Source organism: Scyliorhinus torazame, chromosome 21 (assembly GCF_047496885.1).
Source record: "Scyliorhinus torazame isolate Kashiwa2021f chromosome 21, sScyTor2.1, whole genome shotgun sequence".
NCBI lineage: Eukaryota > Metazoa > Chordata > Chondrichthyes > Carcharhiniformes > Scyliorhinidae > Scyliorhinus > Scyliorhinus torazame.
In genome coordinates this window covers 71,982,831-72,002,831 of record NC_092727.1, presented here as the reverse complement: position 1 = coordinate 72,002,831, position 20,001 = coordinate 71,982,831, and the positions used below count along the sequence as shown (strand labels likewise).

General features: G+C 49.5%; 1 protein-coding gene and 1 long non-coding RNA gene across 3 annotated transcripts in view; one reads left to right on the top strand and one right to left on the bottom strand.

Annotated features, from left to right (window-relative positions):
- The window catches only part of dnaaf19 (dynein axonemal assembly factor 19), a 58,547-nt gene extending 54,389 nt beyond the window's left edge, over nt 1-4,158 (bottom strand). The window contains exons 1-2 of one of the 2 annotated variants that reach the window (XM_072486940.1): nt 4,032-4,158; nt 2,549-2,700 (exon numbers count right to left, since the gene is read on the bottom strand). In XM_072486940.1, the coding sequence (XP_072343041.1) occupies nt 2,549-2,691 (143 nt within the window). In that variant the 5' untranslated portion in view covers nt 2,692-2,700; nt 4,032-4,158. The remainder of the gene's footprint in view (nt 1-2,548; nt 2,701-4,031) is intronic. The other variant, XM_072486939.1, reaches the window with a different exon arrangement.
- The window catches only part of LOC140398352 (uncharacterized), a 36,316-nt gene continuing 20,453 nt past the window's right edge, over nt 4,139-20,001 (top strand). Inside the window, exon 1 of the long non-coding RNA XR_011937459.1 lies at nt 4,139-4,272. This is a non-coding gene — a long non-coding RNA (uncharacterized lncRNA). The remainder of the gene's footprint in view (nt 4,273-20,001) is intronic.

Sequence of the window (20,001 nt, the reverse complement as noted above, 5' to 3'; positions counted from 1 at the left end):
GTGGGCCGAAGGGCCTGTTCTGTGCTGTATTTTCTATGTTCTATGTTACCGCTCTCGCTGGCGGGTAGAGTGCAGTCGGTCAAAATGGTGGTCCTTCCGAGGTTTCTGTTTCACTGCCTTCCCATCGTGATCACCAAGGGCTTTTTTAAGAGAGTAGGTAGGAGTATTATGGGGTTTGTGTGGGCAAATAAGACCCCGAGGGTAAGGAGAGGGTTCCTGGAACGCAGTAGGGACCGAGGAGGGTTGGCGCTGCCAAACCTAGGGTGCTACTACTGGGCAGCAAATGTGGCGATGATCCGCAAGTGGGTCATGGAGGGAGAGGGGGCGGCATGGAAGAGGATGGAGATGGCGTCCTGTAAAGGAACGAACTTGGGGGCATTGGTGACGGCACCGCTGCCGTTCTCGCCGTCAAAGTATACCACGAGCCCGGTGGTGGCGGCAACGTTAAGGATCTGGGGCCGGTGGAGACGGCACAGTGGGAGCCTCGGTGTGGTCCCCGATCAGGGGTAACCACCGGTTTGTCCCGGGGAAGATGGACGGGGGGGTTCCAGTGCTGGCAACGGGCGGGGATTAGAAAAATGGTGGACCTGTTCATTGACGGGACATTTGCGAGCCTAGGGGCACTGGAGAAGCTTGAGTTACCCCTGGGAAATGCTTTTAGATATATGCAGGTGAGGGCTTTTGTGAGGCGACAGGTCAGGGAATTCCCGTTGCTCCCGGCACAAGAAATTCAAGACAGAATGATCTCGTGTGTATGGGTCGGGGAGGGCAAGGTGTCGGCAATACACCAAGAGATGAAAGAAGAGGGGGAAGCGCTAGTAGAAGAGCTGAAGGGTAAATGGGAGGAGGAGCTGGGGGAGGAGATCGAGGAAGGTCTGTGGGCTGATGCCCTGGGTAGGGTTAATTCCTCCTCCTCGTGTGCCAGGCTCAGCCTGATACAATTTAAGGTGGTTCACAGAGCGCACTTGACGGGGGCGAGGTTGAGTAGGTTCTTTGGGGTAGAGGACAGATGTGGAAGGTGCTCAGGGTGCCCAGCGAACCATTTCCATATGTTTTGGTCATGCCCGGCACTGGAGGGGTTCTGGAGAGGAGTGGCGGGAGCAATATCTCAGGTGGTGAAAGTCCGGGTCAAGCCAAGCTGGGGGCTAGCAATATTTGGAGTAGTGGACGAGCCGGGAGTGCAGGAGGCGAAAGAGGCTGGTATTCTGGCCTTTGCGTCCCTAGTAGCCCGGCGAAGGATCTTGCTAATGTGGAAGGAGGCGAAGCCCCTAGCGTGGAGGCCTGGATAAACGACCTGGCTGGGTTCATAAAGCTGGAGAGGATTAAGTTTGCCTTAAGGGGGTCTGCGCAGGGGTTCTACAGGCGGTGGCCTGATTAGTAAGTTTGCAGACGACACAAAGGTTAGTGGAATTGCGGATAGCGATGAGGACTGTCAAGAGGATACAACAGGATTTAGATTGTTTGGAGACTTGGGCGGAGAGATGGCAGATGGAGTTTAATCCGGACAAATGTGAGGTAATGCATTTTGGAAGGTCTAATGCAGGTAGGGAATATACCGTGAATGGTAGAACCATCAAGAGTATTGAAAGTCAGAGAGATCTAGGAGTACAGGTCCACAGGTCACTGAAAGGGGCAACACAGGTGGAGAAGGTAGTCAAGAAGGCATACGGCATGCTTGCCTTCATTGGCCGGGGCATTGAGTATAAGAATTGGCAAGTCATGTTGCAGCTGTATAGAACCTTAGTTAGGTCATACTTGGAGTATAGTGTTCAATTCTGGTCGCCACACTACCAGAAGAATGTGGAGGCTTTAGAGAGGGTGCAGAAGAGATTTACCAGAATGTTGCCTGGTATGGAGAGCATTAGCTATGAGGAGCGGTTGAATAAACTCGGTTTGTTCTCACTGGAACGACGGAGGTTGAGGGGCGACCTGATAGAGGTCTACAAAATTATATGGGGCATAGACAGAATGGATAGTCAGAGGCTTTTCCCCGGGGTAGAGGGGTCAATTACTAGGGGGCATAGGTTTAAGGTGAGAAGGGCAAGGTTTAGAATAGATGTACGAGGCAAGTTTTTTTACACAGAGGGTAGTGGGTGCCTGGAACTCGCTACGGAAGCAGGGACGATAGTGACATTTAAGGGACATCTTGACAAATACATGAATAGGATGGGAATAGAGGGATACGGACCCAGGAAGTGTAGAAGATTGTAGTTCAGTCGGGCAGCATGGTCGGCACGGGCTTGGAGGGCCGAAGGGCCTGTTCCTGTGCTGTACATTTCTTTGTTCTTTGTTTCATGGTGCAGAAATTCAGGTGTTTCAATTTCTATTTGACCTTCTGACTGAATGGTGAGACATAAGGCATACTGGGTATCTGGCTAGTGATCTGCATATAGTAATCAATGTCTTAGTATTTCCATTCACTGCATTTAGCTTAACATTGGCAACAGAAGCATTCTGCAGAACTCTGCAGTAAACCTCCCAACCTCTTAGCATCAATGTCTGAATGTCATGTGCAACATTGCACTGGAGTCATTAAATTTCATATTACCTGAATTCCTCATATGATCCCACTTTCTGATGAATGGCCCTGAATTTTGCATCATTTTCACGTTTGTATTTTTCATCAAGGAACAAGGCTGTCTGTAACTCGCTCTCCAGTGCTTTGAAATCGAGGGTCTCGCTTTCCGCCATCTGCAGTGACTGCACAAAATAGGAGGAAAGTCACACATTAGCAGCAGTTTAGGGCATGGTGTATTCCAGTCAGTTTGGAGACTAACACAGATGCAGCTGACCAAAGGAATTGCCTAATGCCACTGCGCTGGAATCAGCTTTCATTTGTAACTCTGGCACATGGTGTGATTGCACCAGTTCAGACTGAGGGCCCCACCCTCTGCAGTGCTTGACATCAAGAGATTTGTCCAGGCTTGATGAACTATCGACTGCCCTACTGAACATCCAGCTCCACCCATTTCTCCCCCTTTCCATTTTGCGACTTTCATCACCCTGTCCTCTCTGATTACTTGCTTCACCTCTGAATTTGTCCTTTTTTCAACTCGGTGATTCTTGACCCATTCTGCCTCTCCAACGACTGATCCCTCACGGCACACAATGTCCATTACTAAATTCAAACCCATGTTTATGCCCAATTCCCATCCCCCTCAATCCCCCAGCCCAATCACAACCCAATCCTGCTCAATTCCCATGCCCCTCAATACTAAGCCTCCCTTAATCCACCACCCGTCAATTCTGAATCCTCTACCTCACATCAATCCTCAATCACTCACCCCCACAATACCCCACATCCCAATCCCACATCTCAATTCCCACATCCCCAAATCCACCATCTCCACCCCCAATTCACCCATCCACATCAATCTCCCAAATCATCCCATGCCCCTAATTCCCATCAATTCCCCATACCCCCAATCCACCATACCCCCCAAAATCCCCTATACACCCCCAAATCCCTTGAATCCCCCCCACACCCACAATACCACACCTCCCAACCTCCCCAATCCCACATATTCCCCGATGCCCCAACCATTCCCCCCATGCCCCAACCCCAATCATTGCCCCCCAACTCCCATGGATGGCACAATGGTTAGTCCTGCTGCCTCAGTGCCAGGGACCCTGTACTATTCCAGTCTTGGGTGACTCTCGGTGTGCACGTTCTCCCGTGAGTTTCCTCCCGGTGCTCCAGTTTCCTCCTACAGTCCAAAGATGTGCAGGTTAGGTGGATTGGTCGTGGTAAATTGCTCCTTAATTGTAGGGATAAGGCGGTGTTAGGGGACAGGTTGAACTGGGCTGAGGGAGGTTGAACTGGGCTGAGGGAGGCTGCTCTTTCTGCACTGTAAAAACCCCTCCCCCCCCCCCCATTCAATAGCCCATATCCTCCCCCCTTTCTCAATGTTATCCCGGTGTGACTGCAGGGAAACAGCCGGACAATGCAGCAGCGGTGAGGGAAAGAGTTGGACATTGTGGGGGTGCAGGGGGAAGGAGCCCCGTCCTGGACCCGGACGCTTTGGCCTCACCTGCCGCCTGGGGGGCCGCTCTCACTCCGCCGGTTGTTATCCGCGGCTGTTGCTATGGGTGTAGCCCCGCCCCTAGCGCCTTGTTGCCCTGACAATGGGGCCGCCGTCACGTGGCCGGGGGGTCCGAGGCCTGGGCTCCGGCCCGGGGCGGGGAACAGGCATCCAGCCTGCCTGGCTTGACCTGGGGGCTTGATTGAAGTGGGGCGGCTGTGTGTAACTGGACTGAGGCACGGAAGGGCAAGTAAGATTTCGAACGCGCCGCCGACTGTTATGTTGCTCGCTCAGGGAGAGCGATGTCAATGGTGCTTTGTGGACTCGGGTTTATTACTGACTGACTTACTACTCATCTGGTTCACCTTGAGGTGGCAGCATTAAACCTCATACTCCCAGCATTGTCAGCCCCAGCAAATTGCCTAAGAGCTCATAGCACAAAAACAGATCCTTTGACCCAAATGGTCCATGTGGTGTTTATTTTACATACCAACTAGGAACAGGAGTAGGGCACTGGGCTTTCAGTATGATCATTGTGTTGTGTTTTCAGCTGCACTTTCCATCCTACCCCATGTGCCCTTGGAATCTCCATAGAACCCCTACAGTGCAAAAGAAGGACATTCGGCCCTTAGAGTCAGCACCAACCCTCTGAAAGAGCCCCCTACCTAGGCCCACTTTCCCGCCTATCCCTGTAACCCCATCTAACCTACACATCTTTGGACACTAAGGGTCAGTTGATCATGACCAAACCACTGAACCTGCATACCTTTGGACTGGGAGTAAACTGGAACACGGGGAAAACATGCAAACTGCACACAATCAAGACTAAAATCGAACCTGGGTCCCTGGTGCTGTAAGGCAGCAGCGCTAACCACTATGCCACCCTCTCGCCAGTCAAGGAATTATCTAATTCAGCATCAAAGATATTCAATGGCCCTGCCTCCAGCATTCTCTGGGAAGAGTGTTCCACAGACTCATGACGCTAGGAGAGAAAATGATTCCCCTCATGTCTTAAATTTGAGACCCTTTGTTAATCTGTGCGCCCCCCCCCCCCGCAGTATATCCCACTAGAGGAAATATCCTTTCAGCATCCACTCTTGTCAACACAAGCCTCTTCCCATCCTTCGTCAAGACCATCCCTCTCTTTTCCTTTCTTTGTGTACTTATCTAGCTTCCCCTTAAATGCATCTATTTACCTCAACCATTCCTCAATGTGGTGACAAATTCCACAACTCTCTGGGTAAGTGGGTGGCACGGTGGTGCAATGGTTAGCACTGCTGCCTCACGGCGCCGAGGACCCAGGTTCGATCCCGGCCCCAGGTCACTGTCCGTGTGGAGTTTGCACATTCCCCCGTGTCTGCATGTGTCTCGCCCCCACAACCCAAAGATGTGCAGGGTCGGTGAATTGGCCATGATAAATTAGGGGCAGCACGGTAGCATTGTGGATAGCACAATTGCTTTACAGCTCCAGGATCCCAGGTTCGATTCTGGCTTGGGTCACTCTGTGCGGAGTCTGCACATCCTCCCCGTGTGTGCGTGGGTTTCCTCCGGGTGCTCCAGTTTCCTCCCACAGTTCAAAGATGTGCAGGTTAAGTGGATTGGCCATGATAAACTGCCCTTAGTGTCCAAAATTGCCCTTAGTGTTGGTTGGGGTTACTGGGTTATGGGTATAGGGTGGAGGTGTTGACCTTGGGTAGGGTGCTCTTTCCAAGAGCTGGTGCAGACTCGATGGGCCGAATGGCCTCCTGCACTGTAAATTCTATCTATGAAAATTGCCCCTTAATTGAAAAAAAAAGAATTGGGTACTCTATAAATTCATTTTTTTTAAACTCTCTGGGTAAGCAAGTTTCTACTGAACTCCTTTTATTAGTGACTGACTATCATACATTTATGAACCCTAGTTATTGACTGCCCACAAGATGAAACATCTCTATATAGAGGGTGCGGTTCTCCGCTCCCGCGCCGGTTCGGAGAATCGCCTGGGTCGCTAAATTTTCCCGCGACGCCAGTCCGACGCCCTTCCGCGATTCACGGAAGTGGCCAAATCGGCACAATCGCGTTTTGCGCGGCGCAGTACAGTGAATCGCCCGAGACAGCCAAAATGGCGATTCATCGGTACCCCTGCGATTCTCCGGCCCGGATGGGCCGAGCGGCCTGCCCAAAATGGCGGGTTCCCCCCGGCGTCGTCCACATCTGGTCGCTGCCGGCGGGAACAGCGCGGGAACGCTGGGGGGGCGGCCTGCGGGGGGGCGAGGGGGGATCCTGCACCGGGGGTGGCCTCAAATGGGGTCTGGCCCACGATCGTCGGGCCGGCCTCTCTGAAGGAGGACCTCCTTTCTTCCGCAGCCCCGCAAGATCCGTCAGACATCTTCTTGCGGGGCGGACTCAGAGAGGACGCCAACCACGCATGTGCGGGTGACGCCAGTTATGCGGCGCCGGGCGGGTCATGTATGCGGCGCCGCCTTTATGCGGCGCCAAGGCCTGGCGCGCGTCAATGATGCGGCGCCGCTCCTAGCCCATTATCGGGCCCTGAATCGGTCGGGATAGGGGCCGTTTCGTGCCGCCATGAACCTCGATGGCGTTCACGACGGCGCGAACACTCTGCCTCCATTCCGGAGAATCCCGCCCCTGCTATATCAAACTCCTTTGTAATTTTAAAAACTCCCTCCCAGTCACCTTGCCATCTTGCATTTTCTAAAATAAAGAGTTCCGGCCTTTCCAGTTCCAGAATCATCCTTGCTTCTATGTACATTTTGTGATATGGAGTTCAGAACTGTAAATGTGGCCTAACCAAGGCTCCATATAAAGTTAACATAATTTTTTCTGCTTCAGAATTCTGTCCCTCTAGAAATGAATCATAATGCTTTCTTTGAATTTTTTATGGCTTTGTTGATAAAATTTCTGTTTCAAAATTTATTGATCTATTTCTGTATCCAGTATCCCTTTGCAGCACTGCCCCATTTGGATTTGTATATTCTAGAGGAATATATAACCGCCTTACTTGTAGTCCTAAATGTATCACCTCACTCTTATTTACAGTGAAATTGATTTGTCATTTACCAATGTTACAAGTTTTCTAATATCTTCTTTTTTTAAAATATATTTTATTCAAGATTTTTCGGCCAAACATAACAGTACGTAGTGTTTCTTTTAAACAACAATAAAGCAATATAAATAACAGTGGCCAGTTTTAAACAAATAAATAAATAATATATGAACAGAAACAAAAACCAAACTAAATGGCAACTGCCTTGTCAAAAATAAATACTCTCCAAAGATACAATCTAACAGTCCAATATACATTACCTAAAACAAGTGCCTATACATATACAATAACATCCCTGAGAGTCCGTCCGATTCCTCCCGCCCCCCTGGGTTGCTGCTGTTGTCTTCTTCTTTTCCATTCCCTCTATCTTTCTGTGAGTTAGTCGACGAACGGTTGCCACCGCCTGGTGAACCCTTGAGCCGAACCCCTTAGTACGAACTTAATCCGTTCTAACTTTATAAACCCTGCCATGTCGTTTAACCAGGTCTCCACACCCGGGGGTTTGGCTTCCTTCCACATTAACAGTATCCTGCGCTGGGCTACTAGGGACGCAAAGGCCAAAACATCAGCCTCTCTTGCCTCCTGCACTCCCGGCTCCTCTGCAACCCCAAATATAGCCAACCCCCAGCTTGGTTCGACCTGGACCCCCACCACCTTCGAAAGCACCTTTGCCACCCCCACCCAAAACCCCTGTAGTGCCGGGCATGACCAGAACATATGGGTATGATTCGCTGGGCTTCTCGAGCACCTCGCACACCTATCCTCCACCCCAAAAAATTTACTGAGCCGTGCTCCAGTCATATGCGCCCTTTGTAACACCTTAAATTGTATCAGGTTTAGCCTGGCACACGAGGACGATGAGTTTACCCTACTTAGGGCATCAGCCCACAGCCCCTCCTCAATCTCCTCCCCCAGTTCTTCTTCCCATTTCCCTTTCAGCTCATGTACCATGATCTCCCCCTCGTCCCTCATTTCCCTATATATGTCCGACACCTTACCATCCCCCACCCATGTCTCTGAGATCACTCTATCCTGCACCTCCTGCGTCGGGAGCTGCGGGAATTCCCTCACCTGTTGCCTCGCAAAAGCCCTCAGTTGTATATACCGAAATGCATTCCCTTGGGGCAACCCATATTTTTCCGTCAGCGCTCCCAGACTCGCAAACGTCCCATCTACGAACAGATCTCTCAATTGTGCTACCCCTGCTCTTTGCCATGCTCCAAATCCCCCATCCATTTTCCCCGGAACAAACCTATGGTTATTTCTTATCGGGGACCGCACCGAGGCTCCCGTCCTTCCCCTATGCCGTCTCCACTGCCCCCAGATTTTCAATGTAGCCACCACCACCGGGCTTGTGGTGTATTTCTTCGGTGAGAACGGCAACGGTGCCGTCACCATAGCTTGTAGGCTAGTCCCCCTGCAGGACGCCCTCTCCAATCTCTTCCACGCCGCTCCCTCCTCTTCTCCCATCCACTTACACACCATTGAAATATTGGCGGCCCAGTAGTACTCACTTAGGCTCGGTAGTGCCAGCCCCCCCTGTCCCTACTGCGCTGCAAAAATTCCCTCCTCACTCTCGGGGTCTTCCCGGCCCACACAAAACTCATAATACTCTCCTCGATTCTTTTGAAAAAAGCCTTCGTGACCACCACCGGGAGGCACTGAAACACAAAAAGGAATCTCGGGAGGACCACCATTTTAACCGCCTGCACCCTACCTGCCAGTGACAGGGACACCATGTCCCATCTCTTAAAGTCCTCCTCCATCTGTTCCACCAACCGTGTTAAATTAAGCCTATGTAATGTACCCCAATTCTTGGCTATCTGGATCCCCAAGTACCGAAAGTCCCTTGTTACCTTCCTCAACGGTAAATCCTCTATTTCTCTGCTCTGCTCCCCTGGATGCACCACAAACAACTCACTTTTCCCCATGTTCAATTTATACCCTGAAAAATCCCCAAACTCCCCAAGTATCCGCATTATCTCTGGCATCCCCTCCGCCGGGTCCGCCACATATAGCAACAAATCATCCGCATACAGAGATACCCGGTGTTCTTCTCCTCCCTGAGTACTCCCCTCCACTTCCTGGAACCCCTCAATGCTATGGCCAGGGGCTCAATCGCCAGTGCAAACAGTAACGGGGACAGAGGACATCCCTGCCTCGTCCCTCTATGGAGCCGAAAATAATCAGACCCCCGTCCATTCGTGACCACGCTCGCCATCGGGGCCCTATACAGCAACTGTACCCATCTGATATACCCATCTCCAAAGCCAAATCTCCTCAGCACCTCCCACAAATAATCCCACTCCACTCTATCAAATGCTTTCTCGGCATCCATCGCCACCACTATCTCCGCTTCCCCCTCTGGTGGGGGCATCATCATTACCCCTAGCAGCCTCCGTATATTTGTATTCAGCTGTGTCCCCTTCACAAACCCAGTTTGGTCCTCATGAACCACCCCCGGGACACAATCCTCTATCCTCGTTGCCATTACCTTGGCCAGAATCTTAGCGTCCACATTCAGGAGGGAAATAGGCCTATAGGACCCGCATTGCAGCGGGTCTTTTTCCTTCTTTAGGAGGAGCGATATTGTTGCCTCTGACATAGTCGGGGGCAGCTGCCCCCTTTCCCTCCCCTCATTAAAGGTTCTCATCAGTAGCGGGGCCAGCAAGTCCATATATTTCCGACAGAATTCAACTGGGAATCCGTCTGGTCCCGGGGCCTTCCCCGCCTGCATGCTCCCAATCCCTTTCACTACTTCCTCCGTCTCAATCTGTGCTCCCAGTCCCGCCCTCTCCTGCTCCTCCACCTTAGGGAATTCCAGCTGATCCAGAAAGCACATCATTCTCTCCTTCCCATCTGGGGGCTGAGCTTCATATAATCTTTTATAAAATGCCATGAACACTCCATTCACTCTCTCCGCTCCCCGCTCCATCTCTCCCCCCTCATCTCTCACCCCTCCTATCTCCCTCGCTGCTCCCCTTTTCCTCAGTTGGTGGGCCAGCAACCTGCTCACCTTCTCCCCATATTCGTACTGTACACCCTGTGCCTTCCTCCATTGTGCCTCTGCATTACCCGTAGTCAACAAGTCAAATTCTACATGTAGCCTTTGCCTTTCCCTGTCCAGTCCCCCCTCCGGTGCCTCCGCATATTGTCTGTCCACCCTCAGAAGTTCTTTCAACAACCGCTCCCTTTCCCTACCCTCCTGCTTTCCTTTATGTGCCCTAATAGATATCAGCTCCCCCCTAACCACTGCCTTCAGCGCCTCCCAGACCACTCCCACCTGGACCTCCCCATTATCATTGCGTTCCAAGTACCTTTCAATACACCCCCTCACCCTTAAACACACCCCCTCATCTGCCAATAATCCCATGTCCATTCTCCAGGGTGGACGCTGTTCTTTTTCCTCCCCTATCTCCAGGTCCACCCAATGTGGAGCGTGATCCGAAATAGCTATAGCCGTGTACTCCGTCCCCGTCACCTTCGGGATCAGTGCCCTTCCCAAAACAAAAATGTTTATCCGTGAATAAACTTTGTGGACATAGGAGAAAAACGAAAACTCCTTACTCCTAGGTCTACTAAATCTCCAGGGGTCTACTCCTCCCATCTGCTCCATAAAGTCCTTAAGCACCCTAGCTGCAGCCGGCCTCCTTCCGGTCCTGGACCTCGATCTGTCCAGCCCTGGGTCCAGCACCGTATTAAAATCTCCACCCATTACCAACTTCCCCACCTCTAGGTCTGGGATACGTCCTAATATACGCCTCATAAAGTTGGCATCATCCCAGTTCGGGGCATATACGTTGACTAAGACCACCGCCTCCCCTTGCAATTTGCCACTCACCATCACGTATCTGCCCCCACTATCCGCCACTATGGTCTTTGCCTCAAACATTACCCGCTTCCCCACTAGTATAGCCACCCCCCTGTTTTTTGCGTCTAGCCCCGAATGAAACACCTGCCCCACCCATCCTTTGCGTAGTCTGACCTGGTCTATCAGTTTCAGATGCGTCTCCTGCAGCATAACCACATCTGCCTTAAGTTTCTTTAGGTGTGCGAGTACCCGTGCCCTCTTTATCGGCCCGTTCAGCCCTCTCACATTCCACGTGATCAGCCGGGTTGGGGGGCTCTTTACCCCCCCCCCCTTGTCGACTAGCCATCTCCTTTTTCAATCCAGCTCCTCACCCGGTTCCCACGTAGCCATATCTCCCCCCAACGGCGCCCTCCCGCCCCGATCACCCCACCCCATACCAGCTCCCCCTTCTCCCCAGCAGCAGCAACCCAGTTAACCCCCCACCCCCACCCCCCACCCCCCCGCTAGATCCCTCACTAGCGTAATTGCACCCCCCATGTTGCTCCCAGAAGTCAGCAAACTCTGGCCGACCTCGGCTTCCCCCCGTGACCTCGGCTCCCACTGTGCGAGGCCCCCTCCTTCCTGCTTCCCTGTTCCCGCCATGATTACCGTAGCGCGGGAACAAAGCCCGCGCTTCCCATTTGGCCCCGCCCCCAATGGCCGGCGCCCCCAGCTCCTCATCCTCCCTCCCCCCCTCCCCCACGGCATGGGGAAGAGAGAAAAGTTACAGGGTCGCAGGATTAACAACTTGGGAAATCATCTCTTCCCCCTTTTCCCCCCCTCTTCACCCCACATATTCGCCCCACCACTTTGTCCCAAACGTTCTTTCTCTAGCCCACTTATTCCAGTTTCTCCTCGACAATAAATGTCCACGCCTCTTCTGCCGTTTCAAAGTAGTGGTGTTTCCCTTGATGTGTGACCCACAGTCTTGCCGGCTGCAGCATTCCAAATTTAACCTTCCTTTTGTGCAGCAGCGCCTTGGCCCGATTAAAGCTTGCCCTCCTTCTCGCCACCTCCGCACTCCAATCTTGATATACGCGGATCGCCGCGTTCTCCCACCTACTGCTCCGAGTTTTCTTTGCCCATCTGAGGACCATCTCTCTGTCCTTATATCGGAGAAATCTCACCACTATGGCTCGAGGAATTTCTCCAGCCTTCGGTCTTCGCGCCATAACTCGATAGGCTCCCTCCACCTCCAACGGGCCCGTCGGGGCCTCCGATCCCATTAACGAGTGCAGCATCGTGCTCACATATGCACCGACGTCCGCCCCTTCTGCACCTTCGGGAAGACCAAGAATCCTTAAATTCTTCCTCCTCACATTATTCTCCAGCACCTCCAGCCTTTCCGCACATCTTTTGTGTTGTGCCTCGTGCATCTCTGTCTTCACCACCAGGCCCTGTATGTCGTCCTCATTCTCAGCAGCCTTTGCCTTCACGACCCGAAGCTCCTGCTCCTGGGTCTTTTGCTCCTCCTTTAGCCCTTCAATCGCCTGTAATATCCAACAGCTCCTTCTTCATCTCCTTTTTAAGTTCTTCCACGCAACGCCGCAGGAACTCTTGTTGGTCAGGGCCCCATATTAAACTGCCTCCTTCCGACGCCATCTTGCTTTGTGCTTGCCTTCCTTGCCGCTGCTCTAGAGGATCCACCGCAATCCGGCCACTTTCCTCTCCTTTTTCCATCCGTGTCCAGGGGGGATTCCCTTCTGGTTTACCGCACAGTGTTTTTAGCCGTTAAAATTGCCGTTGGGGCTCCTATCAAGAGCCCAAAAGTCCTTTCCACCGGGAGCTGCCGAAACGTGCGACTTAGCTGGTCATCACCGCACCCGGAAGTGTTTTCTAATATCTTCTAATTGCTAATTTATTGTCTTCAGATAATTATAAAATTGCCTTTTGAAAGCAACAATTGAATCTGCCTTCACCACACACTGAAGCATTGCGTTCCTGATCCTGATCACTTGTGTAAAAAAAAAGCTTTTCCTCATGTCACAATTGCATCTTTCACCAATCAACTGTCCTCTGGTTCTCAACCCTTCCAACAATGCCAACAAGTTCTCCTAAGTTACTCTCTGTTCAGACCCCTCATGATTTTGAACACCTCTCACAAATCTCCTCTCCACCTTTTCTTTTGTGAGTAGAAGAGCCCTCGCCTCTCTAGTTTATTTGCACAATTGAAGTTTCTGATCGCTACAACCATTCTCGTGAATCTTTTCTGCATCCTCCTGAAAGCCCTCCTAAAGTGTGGTGCCCAGAATCAGATCAAAGAACAAAGAACAAAGAACAAAGAAATGTACAGCACAGGAACAGGCCCTTCGGCCCTCCAAGCCCGTGCCGACCATACTGCCCGACTAAACTACAATCTTCTACACTTCCTGGGTCCGTATCCTTCTATTCCCATCCTATTCATATATTTGTCAAGATGCCCCTTAAATGTCCCTATCGTCCCTGCCTCCACTACCTCCTCCGGTAGTGAGTTCCAGGCACCCACTACCCTCTGCGTAAAAAACTTGCCTCGTACATCTACTCTAAACTTTGCCCCTCTCACCTTAAACCTATGCCCCCTAGTAATTGACCCCTCTACCCTGGGGAAAAGCCTCTGACTATCCACTCTGTCTATGCCCCTCATAATTTTGTATACCTCTATCAGGTCGCCCCTCAACCTCCTTCGTTCCAGTGAGAACAAACCGAGTTTATTCAATCGCTCCTCATAGCTTATGCCCTCCATACCAGGCAACATTCTGGTAAATCTCTTCTGCACCCTCTCTAAAGCCTCCACATCCTTCTGGTAGTGTGGCGACCAGAATTGAACACTATACTCCAAGTGTGGCCTAACTAAGGTTCTATACAGCTGCAACATGACTTGCCAATTCTTATACTCAATGCCCCGGCCAATGAAGGCAAGCATGCCGTATGCCTTCTTGACTACCTTCTCCACCTGTGTAGCCCCTTTCAGTGATCTGTGGACCTGTACTCCTAGATCTCTTTGACTTTCAATACTCTTGAGGGTTCTACCATTCACTGTATATTCCCTACCTGCATTAGCCCTTCCAAAATGCATTACCTCACATTTGTCCAGGTTAAACTCCATCTGCCATCTCTCCGCCCAAGTCTCCAGACAATCTAAATCCTGCTGTATCCTCAGACAGTCCTCATCGCTATCCGCAATTCCACCAACCTTTGTGTCGTCTGCAAACTTACTAATCAGACCAGTTACATTTTCCTCCAAATCATTTATATATACTACAAAGAGCAAAGGTCCCAGCACTGATCCCTGTGGAACACCACTGGTCACAGCCCTCCAATTAGAAAAGCATCCCTCCATTGCTACCCTCTGCCTTCTATGGCCTAGCCAGTTCTGTATCCACCAGTTGAGGCTAAACCAGTGTTTTATAAATGTTCACCATAAATTCCTTGATTTTGTTTTCCATGCCTTTGTTTATAAAGCCCAGGATCGTTTCTGCAATATTAATCATTTTCTCGAAACAGCTCTGCCACATTCAATGGCCTCTCCTGCTCCTTGTTCATATGATGTGCACACATTTGCTCCTGCACCTCTGTTAGGATTGTAATCATTATTTTATATTTTTTCTCTTTGTCCTTCCTATCAAAACATATAATTTCACACATCTCTGCATCAAACTTCATCTGCAAGGTCACCTTCTATTCCACCAGTGGGTCTACATCATCTTGGAAGCCTATTACTGTCCTCATTTGTTATCTGAAAATTTTGAAATTGTGCCCCATAAAACCACACGTCTAAGTCATTAATACTGATTTTTTTTTTTAAAGCAGGGTACTATAAATCTTCCCCGGCCTGAAAAACAACATTTTATCATTCCTCTCTATTTCCTGTCACTCAGTCAACTTTGCATCAATGCTGCCATTGTCACTTGTTTTTCCATAGACTAACTCCACTGACAAGCTTATTAAGTGACACTTCATTAAACACTTTTGGGACTCTATGTACACTACATCATCTGTCAAAGGAGCCTCACCGAATTACTGCAGCATCTTGCACACCTGTGTGCAAGAGTAAAAGTTTAAGCTTGTGGATGGAATCCCAATGAAGTGAGCTGTTTTGATCTGGACATTGCAGAATTCTTTGAGTGTTGTTGGAGCTGCACTCATCCAGGCAAATGGGGAGTATTCCATCGCACTCCTGACTTGTGCCTTGTGGCTTTAGGGGGTCGTGAGTTACTCACCATAGAATTTCCAGCGAAAGAGAAAATGCTGGAAAATCTCAGCAGGTCTGGCAGCATAGGGAGAGAAAAGAACGAACGTTTCGAGTCCAATTACTCTTTGTCAAAGCTAACAGTCAGAGAATGTGGGTAATATTTATACTGTGGAGTGAGAATGAAAAATGAGTCGTAGCCACAGAGACACAAGGAAACGGGGTGCTAATAGCCACAGAAACCAAGGGAAAAGAGTGCTAATGGCAATTCCCAGAGAGAACAAAAGGAGGGAGAGGCCAAACAGCAGAGAAACTAACATCAGAGACTAAACTGTGACAGATGGAGATGTGGGAGGAGGGAAAGGTGGATAAGATTGGGGGGGAGGGGGGGGGGATTAAATATATATTAAGAAAGACAAGAAAGAAAGAAATGGTAAGAGACAGTTGAAATGAAATGGGATGAAAACAAATGGGTCTAGGTAGAGTCGAGCTAATCATCTGAAGTTGTTGAATTCGATGTTGAGACCAGAAGGCTGTAGCGTGTTTAACCGGAAGATGAGATGTTGTTCCTCCAGTTTGCGTTGAGCTTCACTGGAACATTGTAGCAGGCCAACATTGTTGGAGCTGCACTCATCCAGGCAAATGGGGAGTATTCCATCGCACTCCTGACTTGTGCCTTGTAGATGGCTTTAGGGGGTCGTGAGTTACTCACCATAGAATTTCCAGCGAAATCCTATTTCAGGGATCAGGGGTTATGGGGAGAAGGCAGGAGAATGGGGATGAGAAAATATCAGCCATGATTGAATGGCGGAGCAGACTCGATGGGCCAAGTCGCCTAATTCTGCTCCTATTACTTATGGTCTTATGGACAGACATGTGGACATGGGAGCAGGGTCTTTTGTTAAAGTGGCAAGCAACAGGAAGGTCAGGATCCTGAATGCACACAGACTGAAGGTGCCCAGCAAAGCGATCACCCACTCTGCGTTTGGTCTCTCCGATATAGAGGAGACCACATTGGGAGCAGCGAATGCAATAGACCAGATTGGAAGAGGTGCAAGTGAAACGCTGCCTAATGTGGAATGAGTGTTTTGGGCCTGGGATGTTTAACATGGAAAAGGGGCAGGTGTTACACCTTCTGCGATTGCATGGGAAGGTGCCATGGGTGATGGGAGAGGTACTGGGTATGGTGGAGGAGTGGACTAGATTATCTCCAAGGGAACGGTCTCTGCGGAATGCTGAAAGAGGGAGTGAAGGAAAGATGTGTATGGTGGTGGCATCACGCAGAAGTTGGCGAAAATGGTGGAGGATTTTGCTTTGCATACGGAGGCTGGAAATGTGAGGACGAGGGGGACTCTATCCTTGTTCTGGGAGGGAGGGAAGGGGGCAAGGGTAGTGGCGCGAGAGATAGACTGCACACTGTTGAGGGCCCTGTCAACAACTATAGGTGGGAAATCACGGTTGAGGAAGAAGGAACGCATTTTCGAAGCACCATTTTGGAAAGTGGCATCATCGGAACAAATGCAACGGAGGCAAAGGAGTTGAGAGAAAGGAATAAAGTCCTTACAGGGTGTAGCGTGCGAAGAACTGTAGTCCAGATAGCTGTGGGAGTCAGTGGACTTGAAGTGGATATTAGTAGTCTATTGCCAGAAATGGAGACAGAAAGATCAAGGAAGGGAAGGGAAGTGTCTGAGATGGACCAGGTCAGAGATTGTCAAACTCGGGGGCGCGACCCGCGGGTAGGTCACAGGCGGGTGTTGGGAGGGTTGCGGAGCCGTCCTTCGCGGCGCTCCCGAACGCACAAATCCGCGCGCAACAGCCGTAGCAGCCGGCTTTTAATAACGCCAGATGCAAGCGGCCTTCAAAATGGCCGCAAAAACGAATGCAGCCGCATTGCGCATGTGCGTCTGATCATCGGTGCACATGCGCAAAACTATATAGTTTTGCGCATCGATGATTGGGCGCGCATGCGCAATACAGCCTCATTTTTTTTACATGTTCGCGGCCATTTTGGAGGCCGCTTGCAGCCGGCGTTATTAATAGCCTGCTTCTGCAGACACGCAGAAGATTTTTTTTTAAATGCTACCTAATCTTCCTGCCTAAAGGGAAGCAGAGGGCAGGTCACGCCCCCTGAACGTCGACGTCACGTGCTTTGGGCGCGATTGTGATTCCTCCATTTCGTTAGCAGCAAACAAGCAACAGGACAGTAAAATTTAAAATGGATCGTTTTGTTATAAGGAAGAGAAGGCCAGAGACACAAACAGGCCAGGATCTCACAACTAAACCTGCTGGAGAGAGTGGCTCAGAAGAGTCCACAGTAGGACAAAGCAATGTTGGTATGAGCTGTTCAGGAGAATCCACAGCAGGACAAAGCAGTGCTGGTGTGAGCTCCAGGGCCTCTGCTGAACAGCCCATTAAGAAGAAACTGAAATCAGGCACAAAGCAGTATAAAGATGATTTTTTAAGGTATGGATTTATTAATTGTGCCAATGCAAATCAGCATGCAAGGCCCATGTGCGTTATACGCAGGGAAGTGCTGGCAAATGAAAGTTTAAAACCCTCAAAACTTCAAAGGCATTGGAAGACTAAGCATGGCGAGTTCGAGGACAAACCTCTTGAATTTCTTCAAAGGTTGCAACGAGAACTTAAATCGTCAGCTGAAGTCCTCAGCAGAAATGTTACATTGAATGAAAAAGTACAATTAGCCTCTTACATGGTAGCTTACCGTGTAGCTAAAGAGAAAATGCCCCACACTGTAGCAGAGAGATTAATTCTCCCTGCAGCATTAGATATAGTTTGTAGGTCATAGATGAGAGGTTTGTTGAAAAAGTGAAATGCATCCCACTTAGTGAGAGCACAGTGGCTCGCCAAATTTCTGATATTGCTGAGAATTTAGAATCCCAGCTTATTTAAAATCACGCAGGCGTTCTCAATACAACTGGATGAAAGTACAGACATTTCAGATTGTGCAACCTTGCTAGTATACGTTAGGTATGTTTGGCACAATGAATTTGTTGAAGATTAGCAACCCACACGACTGGCACAGAAATACTTGAAGTTTTGAATAGTTTTATGGTTGGAAAGTGCGGGCTCGACTGGGGTAATTGCAGAGGAATCACAAGTGATGGAGCAGCCAACATGACTGGGAAAAACAGCGGAGTTGTAGTAAGGATTAAGGAGGCAGCTGGTCAGGACATTGTTTGGAATCATTGTTTTATTCACCGTGAGGCACTGGCATCGAAAGGAATTCCATCCAATCTTGAAGTGGTGTTGAAAGGAATAGTGAAAGTTGTGAATTTCATTAAACGCAGCCCACTCAATTCCAGACTTTTTGACACTCTGTGTTCCGATATGGGGGCTGAGCACACACATTTATTGTTCCACACAGAAGTACGTTGGCTGTCAAAGGGTCGGGTGCTACTCAGAGTTTACGAACTGAGGTACGAAATCCACGCTTTCCTCCTCGAGAAATTGTCCCCTCTGGCTGATTCGTTTGCTGATGAAACTTGGATGCTAACAATGTCTTACCTTGCAGACATCTTTTCAATTCTAAATGAACTGAACCTCAAATTGCAAGGGAAGGATGAAGATTCCTTTCAGCACTCTGAAGAAATCGAAGCTTTCCAAAAGATATTGAAAGTTTGGCAATTGCAAGCGCGAAGCCAAAACTACTAAATGTTCCTCACACTGCTACGACACATTGAATAAAACAGCATTAGTAAGAAAACAAAATGGATTGGTAAGACTTATTCAGTTGCATCTGGCTGCCCTGATTGACAATTTTGATCGCTACTTTCCAGAGGAGAAGTTTAAGATTTTGAGAGAGAAGTGGTGGGTGAAAAATCCCTTTGAGTTTGAGACCCCAGAATCAGTTCTTAACTTGCAGCTGACTCCAAATGAAGAAATTGAGCTTATGCACCTCAGCTGTGTCAGCACATTAAAAACACAGCACAAGTCAATGAGGCTGCAGCATTCTGGAGTAGCATCTCTGAGGAGAATCCAGAGCTGAGTAAAACAATCATTTTGTTGCTCTTGCCCTTCACAATGACCTACATGTGCGATGTTGGATTTTCCGTCCTCACAAAGATGAAGACGCCACAAAGGAACCGGCTGAATCCTTCACCCGATATGCGCATAGCCCTCTTCCTGTGAACCTGATTGGAGTGAGATCGTGAGGACCAAGCAGGCTCGCCTCTCGCATTAACGGTCAGAGAAAATGGTGGGTCGCGAATGTGAACACAGGTGAAAGTGATGGAGGGGTGGAAACTGGAAGCGAAGTTGATGAATTTTTCCAGCCTCTGACTTAGAGGCTCTCTAAGCCTCCAGCCTCTGAATAGAATTTCCAGCCTCTGACTTGCTTTTGTAGCCACAGTATTTATGTGTCTTAGCAAGTTATGTTTCCGATCACTGGTAACCCTCAAGGTGTTGATGATGGTAGAAATGTTGAATGTCAAGGCAGATGGTTAGATTCTCTCTTCTTGGCACATCGAAGCCTGGATGTTGTTCAGGTCTTTTTAAAAAAAATTTAATAATATTTATTGTCTCAAGTAGGCTTACATTAACACTGCAATGAAGTTACTGTGAAAATCCCCGAGTCGCCACATTCCGGCGCCTGTTCGGGTACACAGAGGGAGAATTCAGAATGTCCAAATTACCTAACAGCACGTCTTTCGGGACTTGTGGGAGGAAACCAGGGCACCCGGAGAAAACCCACGGTACTGCATATGGGAACGTTGTGTTTCATTAGCTGAGAAATTGTGAATAGAACGGAACATTTTAATTATCAACAAACATCCCCATTTCCGACATTATGGAGGGAAGGTCATTCATGAAGCAGCTGAAGATGGTTAAATCAAGGACACTAACCTGAGAAACTCCTGCGGTGATGTTCCAGGGTTTAAATGATTAATCTCCAACA